Here is a 23,913-nt window from a genome sequence, read left to right as displayed (position 1 = left end):
GAAATTTTAGACAATTGTAGCTTGTTAAGGTGAAAGGACAAAGCTCTTGCATTCTAGCCCAAAGCACAACGTTGCGGGTTGAGTATGGTTAAATATCATGATAAGGTTCTAATCAGGATCTTGTAAAGGACAACTTGACAATTCATTCCGATTCATGCTAGTCATTTAGAACTGCACCTCATACAAAAAGAAAAAAAAATTAGGTGGCTTTTCTCATTCAACTGCCAAAATAGGCTTCAAAATATGTAGGTGGATACATTTACATTTGGAACGTGAATCCTCACCTAGCATACCCTATCTCCCCACTGAAAGCGTCTGGACCTCATGGATCTGGTTTTATCCCATTTCAAATCCATTAACATATAGGAATTACAATTGGGCCAATGCCCTTTTGAAAGTAGCTATCAGCAGTGTTTGAATTGCTTGAATAAATTTCTTCTTGTGAAGGATGGTGCATCCAGTGCATTGTTTCCTTCACTATATCACTTTCCCTGTTGTATTGAAGTCATTTGTCCAGTGGTCTACTACACAAGTTTTTTTCCTTTGAGAATAAATCATGTGAGGCAGTTTAATACCAGGTGCAAGTTTTCTGGCTTCAATATAATTGCAACGATGGTGTGTTAGCAAGACAATTCCCATTGTCATCAACATCATCTAATCATCAAAATGCTCTTTGTGAACCTTGCTGGGAATATGATTCTCCAAGTTCCAGATTCACTATATGTCATGCAGATTACTGATTTTGATGGAAAAATATTGCTGTTAAAAGCCAACAAAATAGAAGCTTTTACCATCATGCATGCATCTACAGCACAGAACAGTGGACAGTAAGAAGTGAACCTGTTCCAGCAGGACAGCCATTATATTTGCATTTTACCATTTTTATCCAAACAATATCATTTCAACCTGGTCTATCCTTATCACAACTCTATAATTTCTATATGACTGAAACTAGCACAAAAATCAGCCTACTTTTGAACCTTGTTCCTTCCAATGAACTGGCAGCTATACTGATGCTGGTACATCCCTAAATGCCTGTGCTTAATCATAGTTAACTACTGAAGTTTCTAAATTTAGGGCACTTCATTATTAGTATCTGGGAAATCCAAAAATAAACTTACTTCAGTATTTTTTCCCAGGGCTCACTTTCATAAAAGGCATGGCTCCAGCCCATTTTCATAGTTCCAACTATCACATTCTGCTTGAATACATCAGTTCCTAGTTTCCGGTACATTTCCTCACAATCATCCAGTGCAATTTGGAAAAATCCCAACATGAATGCCAGTATAGCTCCTGGAATAATAATTTTTAAAATTAACACAAGTCCATTTACACACTAAAAATTATCTGACACTATTTATAGGTGTTAACCTATCCATCCAATTAAACTTGGACTTTGTTGAATTGATAACTGGTGGTGGAAGCAAACTGAATAATCGAAATTAGCACCTGAATTCTACGTTAACCGGAGTGCTGCATTTACCACAACATATCAAGATGCCAAATGAGCTCACTGACAAATTGGTACTACGTTACAGTAAAGTAGTATTCTGGCTAAAAATTAGATGAAGTAGGTGTTTAGCGACTATCCGTCAGGTAATGCAACATCCATAGTTGCACACACGTGAGGACATCCAAAAGCAAGGGCCCATAAAGAGGAGGGAGAAAATGATTAGACAGACAATCTGGTTGCTCAAGGACTAACTATTGACCAGAACACCACAGAGTACCTCCTGCTCTTATTCAAATCATGTCATGTGATTGCACTGGGAGGAAAAGGGCAGATGGAACATTGATTTAATGAATACTACCAAAGATGGCACATTTGATATTGCAACATTCCCTCAAGTGCAACATTGAATTGTTTGCCTAAATAATATGCTCTGGTCTCTGGTGTCAGATTCAAACTCAAAATCTTTTGACTTAGACATCATGTCAATGATCCAGCACTGGCAGTCCACCGGAGATTTGTTAATATGGTTAACATGATTTGAATAAAAGCAGGAGGTACTCTGTGGTGTTCTGATCAATAGTTAGTCCTTGAGCAACATTGCTCAATCAGATTGTCTGTCTAATCATTTTCTCACTCCTCTTTTATGGGCCCTTGCTTTTGGATGTCCTCACATGCTACGTACATGTGTGCAACTATGGACATTGCGTACCTGTTAACAAGTAGAGCAGGTCAACGTGTTGCTCAAGTTTGGGAACTGGTTAAGTCAAGTTTATTTGGAATTTCAACAGAAGTTCTTCATGCAATCCTAAGAGGACATAAAGCCATAGAAGACTGAACAAAAAAATAGAAAACTACAATCATGAAAATTGTCCTGCAATGGGAACATGAACCAGCCCAGGTGTGGTGGGTCCTATATCTTTCTATTCACCATATTTGTGGATGATCACATTGTTACATGTTTAATGATGCTGAGGCAATGAGGTTGAAGCTGAATGGTACATTCTGACTCTTGATTTCTTGAGAGCTTGAGGCACTTTAGACCTTAGACTGGACAATATTAACTTATGCATTTTGGGGAAAATAGCTATGGATGGGTATTAAACTAAAAAAAAAAAGGTCTTTTGAGGAGACACTTCTCTTTTATGTCATGGAAACCCGGCCTAGGCCGAGAGGATGAAGGATCGCCCGTCTCTCCTGTAGAAGGATTCAAATTCAAAATGGTTTTCAGCAGTGTCAGCTGATTTTCCAGAGCACCTGGCTGATATTCTTAAACTAACTGCAATATTAAAAAAGCCTGCTTCATTTCTAGACATAAAAATAAGTATAAAGGAACAACAGGAGCAAGAAATCATCCAGTCAGCACGGTACAGCTTCACAAGAGACAAATCTGGAGTACAGAACTGGCCTTAAACTCATCTGTAAAACTTCACCATTGGATCTGATAAATAGTATCCTTATACGGATGAGTCTGAGGCCAAACCTGGAGCACAAAACAGATCGGAAAGGATGTCGGCATAACTTAAAGAAGTCAAGTCATCAAAGCCTTTCACAACAAAATTAATCTTTTTTGCAACATGATTAAGAATAGATGTGATGTAGGTTTACAAAGGCTTCAAAGATTTAGAGGCTGAAATCAACATTATCTAAGTTGCACGATGCTTGATGAGCACAGGATGAGAAGTATAAAGTTCACTTCTGTTACAGAACGGGATAAACTTGGCTCTTGCAAGCCAATTCCTCAACTCAACCCAACCCAACCTCAATAACAGATACGTGAAAAAGATTCCTAGAAATGACAGCTGATGTTGAATCAAACGATATATTTAAAACGGAAGTGGATCAGTAATCATCGAGGAGATTGAGAGGGAACGCAGATCTGTGGGGAATGATGAAGATGCTGACAGTCCTGCTTGATTGTTGAAAATAAACAGGATAAACAAGTAAAACATTTGTTTGTAAACTAAAACAAACTGCTGCCCCATGAGGAATATTATTAAAGAATAATCATTCATAAGTTGAGGGTGAGCAGACTTGATAAGCTAAAGCATCCTTTCCTGTTACACACTTCTTACCCTAGTTATCACTCTAGAAAACAGATCAGTAAATTATGTATTAATCTATAATTTTTAGAAATGGAAAATAAAATCATATTATACCCCACAATTAATTGCAAGTAGAACTCCTGCAGGCAGGAGGGCAAGTATTCATTCCCAGTAATTAAATGAACTTCCAAAGATCTGAACTAACTTGAAGGCTTATCCAGTTTGAAAGGCATCAAAATCTTTGTTAATTAATAGCATTCTCCACACAGTGTACCATTAGGACTTATAACACCCATCTTTTCTTATGTTTCATTTTCCTTGTGATAGTGTGTAGAATCATTGCTGCAATTCTAATGCATAACAGCAGATGGATATGAATTGTTAACAATCAGTGCCCTCTGGTGGTTATGAAAAGCAACTGGCACCAGTATGGTCGAATATACTTCCCAGATTAACAACTGCAACATGCACTTATATAGCACCCCTGCATAGTATCATGTTCCAAGATAGTTCACAAGGACATTATCAAACAAAATTCGATGCCAAGTTGAACAAGAAGTCAGTAGGTAGAGAAGTAGGTTTTTTTAAAAAAAGTAGATGTAAAGAATGTCTTCAAACAGAAAAATGTAAAGAAGAATGAGAGTGAATTTCAGAGCTTAGGGCTTGGCTTCTACTGGCAGTGCAATTAAAATCAGGAACATTTTGGAGACCAGAGATTGTAAAATACAAAATAAAAAGTGAAAGAACTGAGGATTCTGTAAACCGGGAACAAAATCAAAAGATGCTGGAAAAGCTCAGAAGGGTTCTGAGGAAGGGTCACCGGACCTGAAACGTTAACTTTGCTTTTTCCTTCACAGATGCTGCCAGAACTGCAACTTTGTTTCTGTTTCAGAGATTGTAAAAGGTTGTTGAAAGAGCTTACAGAAATAGGGAGCAATGAGCACATATTGGGACTTGCAAAAAGTTTCATCCTTATTTTCAAGTAAGGTGTTTCTTGATCAAGTCATAAGTTGTCAGCTGATTTTACTTGCTGGTAATGATTGGACAGGACTTGGCAACAGTTGACAATTGCATGCAAAAACGTTGAATTACTTGTGAATGATTTATTGGTAAAATATAGTTACTAGTTAGAATTTATAAAAGAGATAATAACAACTCTTTGAAAAACCATCCAGCAGCATCAGGTTGATCAAATATTTCTATCAGTAAATTCATGTTTTAGAGCATTAACCTCAATTTCTTGCATGAAAGAATATTCTTCCCTTAATGGAAAGGGGAGTATGGCCTTGCTGGTTTAAACATTTTGTCAAGATCCATCTCCTACACAACTGCACATTAGCTCAGTGCTGAATTGCATTTATAGCTTCTACTGCTGCGAGGACTTGGAAGAATAATTTATGTTAAGTATGGCACACACAGTTTGGATGTCTGGCAAGTTCTCATCTCAGAGCCTTGACTCTATAACAGGGTCACCGATTACAACAGGTTGCGAGAGCTGACCTTTTCGTAGGTGTTTGGGCATTTTTAGGCTGAATTAGGAGGTGGGCAGAAAACTTCTACTCGCAGGCAGGGCAGGCTATCCAGAACCACGTGCACCGATCAATGCACTGTACTGAAGCAAATAGAAATGAAACAGACTACAATGGGCTGAATAGCTCACATATCAATTTAGCTTATTTAGAGTCTTCCCTCTATGGGAAGAGAGGACAGAAAGCTGCAGCACAGAGGGATTTTGGGTGGGGGGGGGTCCTTGTGCATGAATCGCAAAAATACTAGTATTGACATTCAGTAAGCAATAGGGAAGACAAATGGGATGTTGCTCTTTATTTTAAGGGAGAGGAGTGTAGAAATAGGGAGGTCTTATTAAACAAGGCACATTAAACAAGACCACAGCTGATATACTATGAACTGTTTTGATGTCCTTATTGAAGGATAAATATACTGGCATTGGAGGTAGTCCAGCAAAGGTTCACTCGACTGATACTGGGTATGGAGAGATTGTTCAATGGAGGTTGAGTTGGTTGGGCTTGTATTCATTCAAGTTTAGAATTAGGAGACCATATCAGAATGTACAAGATTCTTGGTTGGGGGGGGTGGGGCTTAACAGGGGCGATGTGAGGGATTGTTTCTTTTTGCATAAAAACATAGGACCACAGGGCATAATCTCAGAGTAGAGTTTCCCTTTTAAGACAAAGGAGGAAGCTTTTTCTCAGAGATTAGTGAAGCTGTAGAGTGCTTTGCCACAGCAGGTGCTAAGATTGGCTTGTTAAATATATTCAAAGCTCAGTCAGGCCCCCAATCAGTATGGGAATCAAGGGTTATGGAGAAAAGGCAGGAAAGTGTAGTCAAAGTGAAGAGGATTATCAGATCACCCACAATCTCATGAAATGGCTATAGTGAACACTCCGGACTGAATGGTCTACTTCCATTCCTCTGTCGTATAGTCACACAGAACCTACCTGTGCTAACCCCACAGATGTAGTCAAAGAGTTGATAGACTTGTTTTCCTGTCAGTTCTTCAAGTTTACGAAGGGTCTGAAGAGCAACCAGTCCCCTATGAGAAATAAAACATTTCTCTCAATACCAGTTTGAGCCATTTATATGTCTAAGTGCATATCTTTTTTGTAAATGTTAACAAAAATTCTGAGCTAGCAAGGTGTACAGCTGGATGAATACATCAGGCCAAGCAGCATCAGAGGAGCAAGAAAGCTGACGTTTTGGGCTTAGACCGTTCTTCAGAAATGGGGTAGGGGAAGGGGGTTCTGAAATAAATAGGGAGAGAGGGATAGAGGAGAAGATAGGTGGAGAGGAGACGGACAGGTCAAAGAGGTGGGATTAGAGCCAGTGAAGGAGAGTGTAGGTGGGGAGGTAGGGAGGAGATAGGTCAGTCCAGGGAGGACGGACAGGATGAGGTTAGTAGGTAGGAGATGGGGATAGGTGGGACTAAGGACAGGTTAGGAAGGCAGGGACAAGCTGGGCTGGTTTTGGGATGCGGTCGGGAGGGGAGATTTTGAAGCTTGTGAAGTCTACATTGATACTATTGGGCTGCAGGGTCCCCAAGTGAAATACGAGGTGCTGTTCCTGCAATCTTTGGGTGGCACTGCAGGAGGCCCAGGATGGGCATGTCGTCTGAGGAATGGGAGGGAGAGTTGAAATGGTTCGCGACTGGGAGGTGCAGTTGTTTAGTGCAAACTGTGTAGGTGTTCTGCAAAGAGGTCCAATTCTAAGTCAGGTGGTGCAACAAATACTGTTGTAGTAAACAAAATGTTCCATTCTACTCACTGCACCATAAAAATTACTTCCTCATGCTCACAATGTAAGCATTGGATGAATTTCTATAAAGGTGCCTGGTACAATGGCAGAGTATCTGCCATTTGTGAAAATCATGCTGAGAATGAAATACTTATTACATAATGGCTAACCACAGTTGGAAAACTATTTTATGCAAGTGTTTAAAAAAAATTTGAATTTGTTAAATTTTTGTCACGCTTTTTGTACAAAGTTGACATCAACGCTGCTAAAACAAGTGATCAAGGTGCCATCATTAGGAGGCAAAACACTCATGGTAAGTAAAGAAGAGCTCCAGTGACGAACTCAATGACCACATACGACCAACTTGGCCTCAAGTGGAGAGCCAGAAGTCAGAAATTTATCTGTCAACTCTCTACACAGTTTTTAAAAATTCTTTCGGAGGTAGGGGAATTGCTGGCTAGATCGTTTATTGAACATCACTAATCAGCTTTGCACTGCTTGTGGTGAGCTGCTTTCTGAACTGTTGGAACCAATGGAGGTTCCATGAACTCTACCAAACTCTGCAATGTTAACATTGATTTCAAGGGGTCTAGAACACAAGAGCAGAATGTATTACTGAGACTGTATAAGGCTCTGGTCAGACTGCATTTGGAATATCATGAGTAGTTTTGAACCCTGCATCTAAGGAAGGGTATGCTGGCCTTGAAAGACCTCAGAATGAAGTGCTAGTCGTATGTGCAGCAGCTGAGTACTGTGGATCTGTATTTGAAGGAGTCAAGGAGGATGATGGAGATCTTAGTGAAACTTCAAAAACAATGAGATGCCTGGATATAGTGGCCATGGACAGCAAACAGATAAATAGGTTCTTGATGAGTAAAAGGATCAAGCATCACAGGGAGAAGGCAGCGGAAAGGTGGGGGGGGGGGGGAAAACGGCGGTTGAGAAACGTATCATCCATGATTGAATAGCAGGGCAAACTCGATGGGCAGAATGGCCTAATTTTGCTGCTATAAAGAATATATTGGTGATACAAGTTTTAACTCTATTGTAAAATGGTGGTGGCTTTGGATGTTTTTCTGAAGGGAAGCTACGTGCCTGTTTATTGCATTTTGTCTGTAATCCCAAGTAATCTGCAGGTAATACAAATGATATACAAATTTATGATGGCTTCTCTCAATTATTCCAAGAGAAAAAAAGTGTCTTTGAAGGTCTATAGGGGTGTATTAATTGCCGTGACAAGGTAAAATGAAAAACGTACAGACCTTGTTTTGAATACAGGCTGACACTTCAAGGAACAGACCACTGTTTACGCAACATTTTCACCAGATCAATATTTATTCTTTAATTTGTCAGAAGAGAAAATTCAGAGAGCTGCTAAATACAATGGCTATCCTAAGGACATAACTGAAAAGGACAGGAATAGGACATCTAGCTCGCTCTGCCATTCACGGGGAGACCATGATGTCATGATCATTAGATTAGTTGGCTGGCATTCTGGTTCAAATCCTACTAAGTAACCCTGGTGAAACTTTTAAAAATAATTGATTAAATTTGGAAGTGAAACTTAGTCCCTGTAAGGTGATCACAAAACTATAATCTATTGTCAACGTTCTATTGTCATAGAAGCCCATGTGGTTAACTACTGTCTTTTAAGAAAGGAAAACCTACCATCCATTTATGATTTGGCCTACTTGTGGCTATGGACCCACTGCAATGAGGCTGACACCTACCAGTTGTCTCAAATGGAGTAGTGAGCCACTTAGTACAAGAGCAGTTAAGGATGGGTGACAAATGCTGGTGTTGAAGTGAAAAAAATGAACGGTTTAAAAAAATGAAATAGAAATCAATAACCTCAGGACTGACCAGACACAGCTTTAAATCCTCTCTCTTGTCGACTTAAGTGAGCATTGTCTCCCTTCTTATCAAATGGCAGAGTATATGCAAGGGGCCAGAAAGTTCATGGTGGCTACTTTGACAATGGTAATGCACACAGACATCATTCTCCAACACTGGAGCTGCAGCTCTGAAGATTCTGCCTTCTGCTTAACTGAGCTCAATCACAATTCACCACTTCAGATATTAACTTTGTCTAAAGAACAATGTCATATTGTTTTAACACAGCCAGCAGCAGGATTACTTTTCCCTTTAAACAAGAAATAAATTCTCTCATCTCACACTTGTAAACGTTTCAGCTTCCAGTGAACATACGAGTCAGCATCTAGAACTGCCATCCCTCACAATGCACGACCATTGACTGAAAAGTCCTTCTGCTGTTAGACCCACAAAATAAAGTGAGAGTTTCTGTGAAACGGAAAATGCCTAGATCCCTCACCCCAAATATAAATGGGTTTCCAGTTCTTTTAAAAAGGAATTAAAATATCTATGTGGTTGTTTAAAAAATACCATTACCTTTGCTTTGAACAAATGGGTAATGATAATTGGTATTATTTGATTGCATCAAATAAAATTCTGAACTTTAAGACTTGTTTATACTCCAAATAAATGGATTTTTCAAACTTTACTCTCTTCTCCAGGAATGGAACTTCAGAACTCCCATTGCACCAGTGTGATATTTAGACTCTCCCTACCTGCACTGAGTTCAAGAAAGTCTTCCACTTGCATTCAATTGCAGACACTTAACGACCAATCTACACCATGCACTTAAGCAGGTTGAGGTTGGCCAGTATCTTGCCATGCAGCACTCTTAGTACAAAATCATCATTCCACAGATGTGGAATGGATTTCAAATCGAGGTGCCAGTAAAAATGCAATGCAGCTAAAAAATGTTCCTTCCCCAGTTCATTAACAATTTTGTTGCAGAGTGCTATAGATTAAAATCAGAGTCATTTCACTTTGGATGGACCGAGCAAAAGCTGAGCAGTGACTGAGCTCAGAATGTAGCGACCACCCCTCCAAAGGGAAAAATCAAGTGGAACATCAAAGTCACCTCTGAGCAGCCAACCAGGAAAGCTGCAGAAAACGTGAACAAAGGGCTCATTTTGATATTCAGATTATTGGTCAGTAAAGTTACCATAGTCCCAGAGGGCCATTAGGCTGCTCTCTCATTAGAGACAAATGACTGATGTTGAGCTTAACCGGAGGGTTGCTATGTTTCAGAGACAAAGGGTGAGGTTGAGAAGGCAGGACCTTCAAGGTGACCTTAGCTGGGGTTGATTAGCTCAGTTGGCTGGATGGCTGGTTTGTGATACAGCATGACTCCAACGGCGTGGGTTCTGTCCCCGTACCAGGAATTCCAGACCCTCAGGTTAAACTCACCAACAGCCCGATGGTGCTCTGGGACTTGACTATGATGGTTGACAAAGACAAACGGGAGAATTATCTTGATGCAATATAAAAGCCTCACTTGAAACATTAAAATCAGAAATTCAATTACCTCGTTCCTCCTCCGTCAATAGTCAGAACTCTAATGCCACGGCCTTTTATCGGGTCTGTATATCCAATCAAAGCCAGGGCCTCCCTGACTGCGTTCTGAAGAGTTTCATTATTTGCTTGCCTCAATCGGAGCAAGCAAGGAATTATTTTCTCCTATTTTGAAAGGATAAGACCATCTTAAAAACTCAAAGTCTTTGTTACAAGATTTAAAGCGAATATTTAACATGATTAAAAAGGTAGTATGGTTAGCAATTCTTGCTAAAACAGAAATATCCATGAAAAAATGTGGCTTGTACTTACCCACTGTCAGCTCTTCAGGGAAGTTACTTAAGTATTCCAGTATGTTTTGCAGCATGTAATAACAGCATCTAATACACTCCAATTAAATTTGGCTTTTTTTAAAACTGGAATAGATATTTAAAAACTTATTCCAATTTAACTGTAGGTCTATTTTGAGCAGATTGTGCAGTATTGTTAGCATTTTAGTTGCCATGCCTAATCAATCATTGACAGCTAACTAGACAGGAAGTTCAGGAAATTCCCATCGAGGGCTACATCGCAACTTAGTATTGTTTTAAACTGAACAATCCAAGATAAATCACTTTTTCTTTATGTGATGAAATCATGCATTTTCAAAGTATGTGGACATTATATTCAGTGGAAATTCTGGAGTACTAGCCTGTTCAAACAAGGCATAAAAATAGCCTCTTTCTTCACAAGTTAGACTTGTATAATTTGCTGCTCTTTTGTGAGCTAACCAAACCAGTGAAAATATTGCTAACAAATCAAATATCAGTCAGGTGTATATAGCAATGAGATTGAAACCTCTAACATTATTATTTTGTTAGAAGTAGCCAACTCTTTGCTTGAAGTCATCAATTTTTCCAAGTGCGTCCATTTATTTAATTATTTAAACCATTAGCACTCGGCAAGGAACTTGAAACAAAATAATGTTGTATTCCACAGGCACACACATGAATGTAAAGTCAAGACGGGAATAGGGCCATTGTTAGGAACAACAGTGGCAGTGAAATGGCAGACATATTAAAAAATCACTTCCTTTCAGGACTTAGGCAGAAGATGTCAGAAATAGTTACTAAAAATTCTACAGTTACATTAATATAGGAGGAATATCAAATAAATGACTCAAATTTCTCTACTTCAGATGGGCACATGTATTAATCTATATTTAATAAACTGGCAGAATGGACAAACAAGTGGCAAAAAAAATCAAATGCAGTTTGAAGTGAGAGGTGTTACATTTTGAGAAATAAGACAACTAACTGGACTGGATATGCAAAAGGATTTGAGAGTGCGAATGCACAAATTGCACAAACTTTTAACGCAGGTTAATTATGACATAACAAAAGCAATGAAAGTTTCAGCGTTTATTTCTAGAATTGAAAAGCAAAATAGCTTTGCTAAGTACGTGTCAATTTTGGGAGTACCATGTACAGTTCTGCTCATTATTTTAATGATAAGGAGGTAGTGCAGAAGATGTAAAATAGATTTACAATGGTGAAACCAAAGTGCAAGATTGGTTCATCTTTTGGTGATGGATACAAAGGACTTACTACCCGAGAAAAGAAGGCCAAAAGTAGTGAAATTGAAATCTGGAAACTTATGAAAAGTACCGACAAATTGGCACGAGCATTGTCTCTCATGAATGGGTAGGAAAACTAAAGGCCACTAAAATGAGGCAGTCACCAAAATAAAAAAAAAATCAACTGAGCAAGAACATACCTTACTCACTGCTAGAGTGGCAAGAATATGGAACTCACCAACAAAGTTGAGCTAACTAAAACAGATGCATTTGCAGGGAGGTTGGACCAGCATATCAGGGAGAAGAAATTCTACGTTATTGAACATTGTAATAAGGTGAAAAGGGAGGAGTGGGGTAAGAGATTGTAATCAAGAACATTTGAACACGTGCAGCTTGATTCTAATCTAACAGTCTGGTTTCATCACTACATATTACTCAGATGATTATGTGCACTAGTTGCAGTTCTTGCAGCCAATGGCACTTTACCCTGCCAGTCTGAAGCTCAAACGTTGATTTCAAGACAAGACTCACCTTTTTTTGGAAAAGAACAAAAGATATAATTAAGTATACTGCTGGATGATTTCATTCAACTAAACAGCTGACCCACAACTCATGAATTATAGTTTATCAAAAACCTAGTGACAGCAATTATAATTGAGAGTATGCACACAGCGTTCAGAATGTCACCTGCAGTCACCATTCCATTCAAAACATCTAGACCAACTTTCCCACATTAACTGGATGATGCCTATCTGTTCATTTTTCAACACGCTTTTTCCACATCTCACACTATCTGTAGTTGCACATTCTGACCACATTGTGGACCACTCAAGAGTTCTGTCAGTTTGGAATCACATGCCCTGAATGTATGTGAACACATACTGAGCAAACAAGTGACTCATCAACAAATTTTAAAACAATACTTCATCTACAGATGTTGTCAATTCTGTTTATTTCCCTTCCCTTTCTCAAAGGGGCATGTTCACTTCCCCACCTTGATTTCTTGCACAGCCAATCAGGTTTTCATATTCTCATTCCAGTTTGATATTTTTCACATTAACCCGAACATTTAAATATAAAATGCATATAATTTGGATCGAAATTAGTGAGTGTATCTGCATCATACTAATATTTTACATTAACAACTCATCTACTAACACCCCGACACTCAACCATCAGTTCCAACTAACAAGTCAGGAGTGTGATGGAATACTCCCCACTTGCCTGGATGGGTACAACCCCAACAACACTCAAGAAGCTTGACACCATCCAGGACAAAGCAGCCCACTTGACTGGCACAAAATCGACAAGCATCCACTCCCTCCACCACTGACGCTCAGTAGCAGCAGTGTGTACTATCTACAAGATGCACTGCAGAAATTCAAAGATCCTCAGACAGCACCTTCGAAAACCAAAACCACTTCCATACAGAAGGATAAGAGCAGGAGATCCATGGGAACACCATCACCTGTAAGTTCCCCTCCAAGCCACTCACCATTCTGACTCAGAAATATATTGCTGCTCCTTTACTGTCATTAAGTCAAATTCTGGAATTCCCTCCCTCACGACATTACAGGTCAACCCACAGCAAATGGACTGAAGTGGTACAAGGGAGCTACCACCTTCTCAATGGCAATTAATGATCGGCAATAAAAGATGCCCACACCCCACAAATGAATTTTAAGAAAAGGTTTTAGCTGGGGTTTTAAATGAGTGCTTTAGATATGCGTTCACAATAGGAGAAGGACAATGTAGGTGCACAAATCAGGGAGGGTTTCTGTTATATATTTGAATGAATTAGCATGACAGCAAGGAGGTTTTAATCAGACTTGAACGTGACTAAATCCCTAGGCCCAGATGAGGGAAGCAAGGGAGAGACTGCAAGGGCACAGTCATTAATTTCCAAACCCTCTTCAGTCATAGGAGGGGTGTCAGAGGATTGAGGACAGCTCATGAGGCACCAAGATTCAAGAAAAGGTGGTATAGTTAAACCAGAAAACTACAGATTAGTGAGTCTCACAACTGTGGCAAGGAATCCACTGCAAAAAGAAAAAAAAAATCAGAGGGGTAGAATTAATCTCCACTTGGGCTATGGGATGTTATAACCTTAGATAAGAGATGTTATAGACAGGCTGAACAGTGGAAAATGAAACATTGCAGAGATGTGTGAAATAATGCATTCTGGAAGGGTGACAAGGCAAGGGAGTATACATTTAATGACAGGACCCGAGGAAGTACAGAGGATCAGAAGGACGTTAGTGTGAATGACCATCGATTCCTGAAGGCAGCAGGACAGGTAGATAACATTGCTAAGGCACTAAGGGATAGTTGCCTTTGTTAATCAGGGAATTGAATATAAGAGCAAGGAGCAAATGATGGAACTACATATGTAATAGCAGGTACGCTACAGCTGGAGCGCTGTGTGCAATCCTGGGCACTACACTAATGGAAGGATGTGAATGTACTGGACAGGGAACAGAAGAGAGTCCCAATGATATTGCCTCGTCTGGAGTGATTCAGCTAGAAGAGAAACAAGATATTAAATTGGAAAGGGTGCAGAAAACTTCTACAAAGGATGTTTCTGGGTCTGAATGGTTTGAGTCATAAGGAGAGGCTGGATATGCTGGGACTTCCGAGTCAGAGATTGAGGGGGTTACCTGATAGGAGGTTTATAAAATCATGAGGGGCATGGATAGGATGAATAGCCAAGGTATTTTCCCCAATGTCGGGGAGTCCAAAATGAAAGGGCATAGTTGAAGATAAGAAGGGAAAGATTTAATTGAGACCTCAGGGGCAGCTTTTTCACAAAGACAGTGATGTGTGTATGGCATGAGCTGCTGGAGGAAACAGTGGAGGCTGGTACAATTATACCATTTAAAAGACATCTGAAATGGGCACACAAATAGGAAGGGTTTAAAGGGACATGGGCCAAATGCTGACAAAAAGGATGAAATTAATTTAGGATATCAGTTGCTATTGAGGAGTTGGACAAGACAGTCTGTTTCCATGCTATACAATTATACGACAAATAGATAAATTGAGGGTATTTTCCTTAAAGTAGAGGAGGCAGAGAAGGAATCTGATTGAGGTGTACAAAGTTCTGAGGGGCTGAGACAGGGCAAGTAGAGAGAAACCTTTCCCCTTAGCAGAGGCAACAATAACGGAGGGAATCTAGTTTTAAGGCAAGGAGCAGGATTGGAAGGAAAAAAAAAGAAATACTATTTGACCAGAAGGTTCTGGGTATCTGGAACAAGCTGCCTAAAAGCAGCAGTAACCCTCAAGACTTTTAAAACCTAAGATGAACACTCAAAACATCCAAGACTATTGGCTAAACGCCAGAAAATGGGATAGAAATGACATGATAGGATGTATCGTAGAATATGAGAAGTAGTAGCTACAGAGATGTACCAGTAGCTTTCTTCCAACAGTCTTTACAGGAATGGAAAACTGCCATTATTTATAAAAGGAAGGAAAACAAAAATAAAGTAACTGCAAGCCAGTTAGCTTAACATACTATTGGGAAAATCCACAGTACTTGAAATACATAGCATGTTCAAGCAGAGGCAGCACACTCCATGAAATGGAAATTATGCCTGACAAACTTATTAGAATTTTTGATAAGGCAAAGCAGCACAGATTTAAAAAAAACCCTTATTCCCGGACTCTCCCACAAAGGAGAAACAACCTTTCCACATCTTCCCTGTCAAGACCCCAGGAATCTTGTATGCTTCAATAAGGTTGTCTCCTATTCATCGCAACTTTAACGAGTACAGACACACCCAATGGTGTCACCGTGTTTAGCACTACCGCCTCACAGCTGCAGGTGACTGTGGAGTTTGCATATTCTCCCCGTTTTTGTATGAGTTTCCTCCAGGTGCTCCAGTTTCCTCACACAGCCCAAAGATGTGCAGGCTAGGTGGATTAGACATGGGAAATGCAGAGTTACAGGGATAGGGTGGGTCTGGGAGGGATGCTCTTCAGAAACAGAATGCAGACTTAATGGGTTGAACGGTTTACTTGCATGTTGTGAGGTTTCCATGATCTTCTCCTGAGATAAGAGGCCCAAAGTTTTTCATTATGGTCTGATCTGACCAGTGTTTTGTACAGTTTTAGCAAGACTTTCCTATTTTTGTGCCAGATTCCCTTTGAAATAAAAGTCAACATTCTATTTACTTTCCCTATTACCAGCTGAACTTGTATGCTTTTTGAAAGTTATGCAAGAGCCTTCTAAAACCCTTAGGCTGCAGCTGTGTGTGTGAGCGTGTGCACGTGCGTGTGCGAGTGTGTGCGAGTGTGTGCGCGAGTGAGTGTGTGTGAGCGTGAGCGTGTAAAATAGTCAGCTCCTATTCTTCCTGCCAATGTGCAGAACCTCACATGTCCCACATTACATCCCATCTGGCAAGTTCTGTCCATTTAGAACAAAGAACAAAGAAAATTACATCACAGGAACAGGCCCTTTGGCCCTTCAAGCCTGTGCCGATCAAGATCCTCCGTCTAAGCCTATCATCTATTTTCTAAGGCTCTGTATCCCTTTGCTCCCTGCCCATCACTTGCCTGTCCAGATACATCTTAAAAGACACTAACGTGTCTGCATCTACCACCTCCGCTGGCAACATGTTCCAGGCACCCACCACCCTCTGCGTAAAGAACTTTCTGAGCACATCTCCCTTAAACTTTCCTCCTCTCACTTTGAACTCATGACCCCTAGTAATCGAGTCCCTCACTCTGGGAAAACGCTTCTTGCCGTCCACCTTGTCTATACCCCTCATGATTTTGTAGACCTCGATCAGGTCCCCCCTCAAACTCTGTCTTTCTAATGAAAATAATCCTAATTTACTTGATCTTTCTTCATAGTTAGTGCCCTCCATACCAGGGAACATCCTGGTGAACATCCTCTGCACCCTCTCCAAAGCATCCACATCTTTTTGGTAATGTGGCGACCAGAACTGCACACAGTACTCTAAATGTGGCCGAACCTAAGTCTTATACAACTGCAACATGACCTGCCAACTCTTGTACTCAATACCCTGTCCGATGAAGGAAAGCATGCTGTATGCCTTCTTGACCACCCTATGACCTGCGTTGTCACCTTCAGAGAACAATGGACCTGAACACCCAGATCTCTCTGTACATCTATAGTTAATCTTCTTCTATCCTTCTACAGACTCTTATCACCACTTGCCTTCCCACCCATTTTTGTGCCATCTACAAAATGTGATACAGTACATTCATTTTCTTCACTTATGTTATCAATACATACTGTAAACAGCTGCAGCTTCTGCACTGATCCCTGCGGCATACCACTAGTTACACGTTCCAATCCAGAAAATGCACCCTTGATCCCAACTCCCTGTCTTCTATTAGTTTGCCAGTCCTCCAACCATGCTAATATTCAGCTTGGAATCAATACCATAGTTTGTTTCAACAACCTATGTACAATGCCACAGGAGGTCAATTAGTGCATACTTGACACCTATGGGAATGGCTTCATGTTCAGTTCCTCTCTGGTGCGTAAATGGAACAAGGCAATGAGTTGGTGGTGGTGTCGGTGTCGGCTTTGGCATTGGGCGGGTGGGGTTACAGGGTTTCTTTTATGTTGGAGTTCAAAGAGTCCCACAATGCAAATTTCAACCAACTCATTTGAATAAAACAAAGAATGGCAGGCTCTCATTTACTTTGACAGCCACAGCCCGGGTTTCTGGAAATTCCAGGAGATGGTAATTCAGCTCTTCAACTCGATTAATATACACCCTGACATCCGAGGCTCTGTGTAACGCTTGCACCAAAGCTCTTGTCCGGTTGTCTACACTGAACTTAGCGATGATCTAGAAAGGAAAAAGAAAGTGATAATGCAAAGACTAAAGAGATAAAAGCATGGTACAGCAATTCTCCTGGATTTAGGAGATCTTGTTCATGTAACTTTATTCCGTATTTTTACCCAAGTTAAAATGTGGGAAAATCGTGACAAAGTCAAGTTAAGCAAATCAAGCGAAGTCATAAACAATATCAAATCACAGGAACAGCTGAAGATCCTTCAAAATGTGTTAAGTCAATGCATTGTCTTATAGCAAATAGAGCTGACTACAGAAGAAAAAACAATGTTAAATGGAAAAATGGACCCACATGCATCAAAATACTTGTCAATGAAACACTGACATCATCAAACATGAAAATTTTAGGCTTATTGCTAGAAACAAAAGTTGAATTGTCTGCTGAAGCAAAAAGAAAGAGTGCACCATGCACAAGAAAGCCAAAACCATGGGAGGGGCTATAAGCAGACAGATTCCTACCACTATAGTTATGACCCAGTAATCCCATTTGCCGGTGGAGAGCTTGTCTTTCTAAATTCCCCATTGTATTTCTTGGTGACTATCTTACATTGATGGTCTCAAGCGCTTTTCCCCAGCCACAAAGTAAACAAAGATCTTCCAATCCCCACAGGGTTGAATGCAGAGGCCCTGCTGACAGTCACCATGGCACAGCAGGTGTAAGCTTACACTAAAACACTCGAAATCGCTCCTTGTGAACCCACGTAGATTATTTCGTTGAGAATCGTAACCGTTTTCCTCGTACCAATGGCAACTATTTTGACAGAATCATTTAGGAATGCTCCTGGTTTGACGAAATCCTGCTCCAGGACTACTGCCTCTTAAAGTACACTGTCACTCCAACATCATCAGCACCAACCTCCAAATCCCTTTCCCCCACCATTCTTCCAACTCTCACCTGTGTCCACTTTACTCTAGAGTCTTGTGGCACAGCGGTCACGGTCACACCTCTGCACCAGCAGGACCAGGTTCAGTACCACCTGCCATAATGTTTCATAACATGTCAGAACAGAAAGAATTCTTCTGATTAGAATAATTACCATTACAAGCTGATTCCTGGATTTCCTCGACAAATACAGTACTCAGTGTCACTGCATTCAATTAATAAAACAAGATTATGAGCTCAAACCTGCAATCTTATAATTTAGAGCATGCCATCCACTGAATGGAGCCCAGAGTATTTAACCATCATCCAGAACAACAATTGCAGTAACTGTTGTGGAAGCCTGATGTAAAATGGAAGGTGGGATCCAAGAATTGAATCCACATTACAGCTGAACTTCTTTGGTAATCAAAATTTAAATCTGGTCTTAGCTCTGATCAGGTAGATGTGTAATACTGTGATAAATCCCAATCTGCTTTCGACGACAGTTTAATTTGATTATTTAAAACATTAACTGAAGTCTCTATTTGCAACAGTAATTTCATTCATGGATGAATCTGAGCAGAATCATCCCTCTCGAGTGATCATGGGAGCAATGCCATTCATGAGATGAGATTTAAAAGTTCATGTAACATTTGTAAAATTCTTTTTACAGTGAATGGAACACTGAAATATATGCTGCTGTTAGATAGCATCTTTGGTGCGACAGAAGTGGCACAATTATATTGTGAATAACAAGATTGATCAAAAGAACAAAGGGAAGCATTGTGGCTCAGCAGTTAGCACTGCTGCCTCACAGCTCCAGGAACCTGGATTTGATTCCAGCCTCAGGCATTTGCACACTCTACCCACCTCAGCGTGGGTTTCCTCTGGGTACTTCAGTTTCCTTGTACAGTCAAAAGATGTGGATAGGGTTAGGGTTAAGTGGATTGCCCATGGTAAATTATCCCGTAGTGTCCAGGCACGTGTAGGTAGGGTGAATTAGCCATGGGATATACAGGATTACAGGGATAGCGTTGAGATGTGGATCTGGGTCGGATGCTCGTCAGAGGGTCAGTATGGGCTCAACAGGCTAAATGGCCTGCTTCTACACTGTAGGAATTCTATGAAAGAAACAATCCTTAAAATGCTGAATAGGTGCAGATGGAGTCATGTGGAATTTTTTTCCCCCAAAATCAAGAGCCTTGAATTCTCCATGGTATCATCAATCTTGGGGTGTATCAATTCACATTATTGTCATGCATTTGAAGTCAGCTTAAACTTCATGGGGTAGGGGTTACCAAGAGGGTGTAATAGTAGGAAATCATATACTTTTTGGAGAGGAGGAAGATTACAGAATGAGTCTTCAACCTGCAATGCCAAAGTAAGTGAAACTCTACGGCAAGTAGATGGGCACCTATCCATCAGAGCGTGAATGATGACTGAGTGGCCAATATGGCCCTTATTTGCTTCTGGCGGCGTGCGCCTCAGAGCTCACTGGCGTTAGACAAGTCAATAATGTTTGTCCAAACTAAATGAGCGGTCACCCATGTAAAACAAGCTGAAATTTGACCTGTGCGCGTATTTCAATTGTTTGCTTTAGAAAATCATGAACGTTTTTGTGGCAATTATGTAACCCAAACAGAACCCATCTGACTTCTGTGACAACTGAATTTAATTATTTAAAACATTTACTATGCAAATAGAGACTGAGCAATAAAGCCTTCATATTCCAGTTCACAAATCATGAAAAAGTAATTTGAGTAGTTTAGCAAATTCAATATTCATGCTAAAAATGTTAAAGGTTAAAAAGTACAGCAAGAAAACTGGAAATCAAAATGACAGAAAGGTGACAGTAAAGAGAGGGCAACCTTTAGGCTTCATCATCAGGCCTGAGACAAAGAAAATAATTTTGAATGGATGAAGTGACGTAACTTCAGAGCATTACCTTTTCTCGCTGAAGACTCAGATGCTTGGCTTTATCATCCATTGGCTTTGTTTCTTTCTCATTAGCTTGCTCCACATCTTTGCCTGCACTTACATCCTTCTGCTTTTTATTCTTGACTTCAGAATTCTCCTTCATTTCAACACGCAGCTTGGGGACAAAACTGCCAAAGCAAGTATCCACAAATGCTTGGACACTGTTTGTTGGGTATGAAAGTAAATTAGCAAAACTCTTTTTTGTAGATGGAGTTGGAGGAGATTCGCCAAGCACAGTGGCATGAGCACTGCCCGTATTTAAACGATCTATCTTTTGCTTGACTGTTCCATCGTCATTTGATTGAAAAGATGCTGTCCATGTGGGATCTGTCCCAGTCCCAGGATCGCACGAAGGAAATTTATCTTGCTTCTCTATATCTGCCTGCCCTGCGTTCCCAAAATAACTGTTGATATGGTTTGCCAGAAAGTTATATGTTTCTCCAAAGTTTGTAGCAATATAGCTGATGTGGAAAAGATTTGGTCTTCCATCATTCTCTTTAACACAGTTACTGGATGGTTCCTTTGAATTATCTTCAGGTTCCAGGCCAAGAGAAGATGTGGAAATTGAGTGGACGGAATTCTCTATTAACTGGTTCAGATCTGAAGCATCCTCAACTTGACCAGGCTTGGAAGCGGTTCCTTTCCCTGAGTTTTCACGTGGCACCCCTACCTGGGTTTCTGAAAACTTCTCCGAGATACTGAGAGTTGGTTTCAATCGTACAAGTTTTCCAATGAGCTCAGTGTGTGTATTACTGACGGCTTTTGACACAGAGTCTAAAGTGCTCTTGATTCGCGACATGCGATGCCTCAGGGGGCTATACCCTTTGGAGGAGAGGTACTGTTGTGCAGTGAAGGAAAAGAAACAAAGTCTATGCTTTAAAGATAGTTCTTTAAGTGCTAAGCGTCTTTGTTTCTATTTTCAGTGAACGTGCATGAGGATTGCTTGGGCCCTTTTTAACTGTGGTTTCTGTTTCAATGAAATAGTCTCAAATGTCTTGAATTATCTATTTGTACAGTAAGACTCAAGAGAGCTGTCGTCCTAGATAACAACCTAACTGAAGGTTTTGCACCATACGGAATACACAGATAGGTTTTTCAAGATGCAAACTCAGGCACAACTGGGAGGCTGCAGAGTTTCCACGATGATCCTGTGCTTTGTACATCACCTGGTCTTGCACTCCGTTTCTGAAAAATAGAACAAATGTCAATTGTGGATAGTTTTATTTAAATAAAACAGAATGGTGTCTACAAAATAGCTTTAACGAAAGTGCAAATTTTCTTTGTATTTAAAACAAATTGAAATCACAGAAAAAGAGCACATGGGTCACTGCTTTCAGGTTATTTTGTTAACAGGATTACAACATGTGATCTTAAGTTCACGAAAACACAGGAGCAACTTAATATGCTGGCACCAATAAGGAAAAAAAGAATAAAATCTCAAGTCAATACATTCTCATGTTTTAAAACAAAAATCAAAATACTCTCACCACTGGGTAAAGCCTGTACATAGAGATATCTGAACTTTGTGCCATTGAGCCAAAACCAGCTACAATTGTAATGTCTGATCGCATTCACACTTACACAAGAATTACACTCTCAATATTCTGCTTCACTGAAATTACAGTGACATTGTCCCTTCTCAAAAGGTGCCAGCCATTACAATCCTTCATGTCATTACTGAACTCAACTCTCTCAACACAGTATTAAGTCATTTCTGTCGTCTTTGGCAGACTGCTGAAGTCCTCCTTTGTGGAAGGACATTTTGTGATTCAGTGTAACAATCCTTAAGAACAAACATTAGTTGATGATTGGTCACTGAAGAACTCAGAGAGAGTTGAACTGCTGTTAATGATGGTGTGTACCAATTGCCCAATGATAAATTAAGGAAAGCTCATTGAAAAACAGCACTGCAAATCAGCTTGTTTGAAATATTCTTACATGTAATACATATATTTCTTTGGCTATAAACTAGATTTCTCACCAGTTGAGGGCTTGGACGCTTCGTTTTTATAGCTTCAATTGCTCAAAACAAAATTTCAACCCTGTTCTTCATCGGAGTTCACATCAGAAACTTACAAAAATTAGTGCAAAAACAGCCTCAGCTGGATTTCCATTTTCAAGGTTCAAACCTGGCTCTTATACCATTGCGGAGGTTCAGAATGCATATAATCAGCACTGCCAGCAAGATATTCACCAGCATGTGCCTGATATACAAAGTTTACTTGCCATTCCTCTTTTGAACTGCAAATGCCATCCAGCAGCACAATTACATATGTTGTAACTTGTTTGGTGAGAGAGCACTTTCAGCAGTCCTTACTCTCCAAATGAAGGACATACTGAATGAAATGTTACAAGTCTTTGCAGTGATACAGAGAGTCATAAGAAATGTGGTGACAAAAAAAAAGCACCACAGACTTAATTGATTACGTCAACTCATACTTGGCTGGACAGTTGACTAACAATGCAGACTGAACCAGCTGAGATTGAGGACTCTCCTTCTCAATCTCTCCCCTCATCTGAATTTAAACCACCGTCAGTCACCTCTCTCTCTCTCTCTCACAAATGAGACCATGTCACTACAGTCGATATCACATGGATCACTGCTTTCTGGATGTTTTGTAAAGGGGATTAAAACATGCAAACTTATATTCAGCATTATCACAGGAACAACCGAACTATGGCGACTTTAACTTCACTTCGACAAAAGCATTAAAGTTTAATGAAACCAATCTGAGGTTCTGGTTTGCATTGAGTTCATGTGCTTTGCTCTCCATATCCCTGATGCTGAATTGAACAAGAAAAATACAAGCACAGTACAGAAGCAAGACTGTAAACAACAGAATATTAGAAATAGTAACAGAAAATGTTAGCAATTCATAATAGGTCACTGAACAGAATAACTTGGAACGCCTTTTGACAACCACCCCAAAGGGAAACCAGAGTTCACCTTTTCAGTCCATTTCCAGCATGTTTAGTTCACATTTCAGGCACATATCTCATGCTCTTCAAACAAGGGAAATGGAACCGTGGTTTTGATGACATTGAACAATAAACAGAAACCCTAGAGGGAACAGGTCTTTAGCAGCAGCTTGCAAAATAATAAATGTTGGGATAAATTTATATAAAAGCTTCCCTCACTTTAAAACTTTCCTCTTTCAAGCTACAAATCCAAGAGTCTGACTCATTCTCATAAAACTCTGCCAGAGTGTGGCCCTTCCCTTCATGAGTCACAGTACATATGGAGTGATCACCACAACACGCAGCAGAGTCAAGCATCATTTTCTTCTTGAGTACTTGCTGCCTGACGGTACGTCCAATCTATAGCCCCACATCCCCAAGGTATGGAGGCTGGTCCAAATCCACCCCAGCCAGATGTCTAGCTCTGAATAAGGGTCATTGGACTGCAAACATCAACACAATTTTCTCTCCATAGATGCTGCCAAACATGCTGAGTTTCTCCAGCAATTTCTGTTTTTGTTTGATGCTGTCATAAGATTGTGATCAGTGAACAATGAGAGCAAAGTTCCATTGGTTTATAGACGTCAACAAAAGTACAGCCT

At 40.1% G+C, this 23,913-nt stretch overlaps 1 protein-coding gene across 1 annotated transcript in view; it reads right to left on the bottom strand.

The window, feature by feature from the left end:
• The window catches only part of pnpla8 (patatin-like phospholipase domain containing 8), a 57,710-nt gene that overhangs the window by 30,966 nt on the left and 2,831 nt on the right, over positions 1 to 23,913 (bottom strand). The window contains exons 2-6 of the mRNA XM_048549034.1: positions 20,322 to 21,538; positions 17,359 to 17,508; positions 10,142 to 10,293; positions 5,955 to 6,049; positions 1,122 to 1,293 (exon numbers count right to left, since the gene is read on the bottom strand). Of these exons, the coding sequence (XP_048404991.1) occupies positions 1,122 to 1,293; positions 5,955 to 6,049; positions 10,142 to 10,293; positions 17,359 to 17,508; positions 20,322 to 21,152 (1,400 nt within the window). The 5' untranslated portion in view covers positions 21,153 to 21,538. The remainder of the gene's footprint in view (positions 1 to 1,121; positions 1,294 to 5,954; positions 6,050 to 10,141; positions 10,294 to 17,358; positions 17,509 to 20,321; positions 21,539 to 23,913) is intronic.

The sequence above is a fragment of the Stegostoma tigrinum genome, chromosome 18, assembly GCF_030684315.1.
Source record: "Stegostoma tigrinum isolate sSteTig4 chromosome 18, sSteTig4.hap1, whole genome shotgun sequence".
NCBI classification, from domain to species: domain Eukaryota; kingdom Metazoa; phylum Chordata; class Chondrichthyes; order Orectolobiformes; family Stegostomatidae; genus Stegostoma; species Stegostoma tigrinum.
The sequence above is the reverse complement of the archived record's forward strand: the minus strand, read 5'-3'. Positions and strand labels throughout refer to the sequence as shown.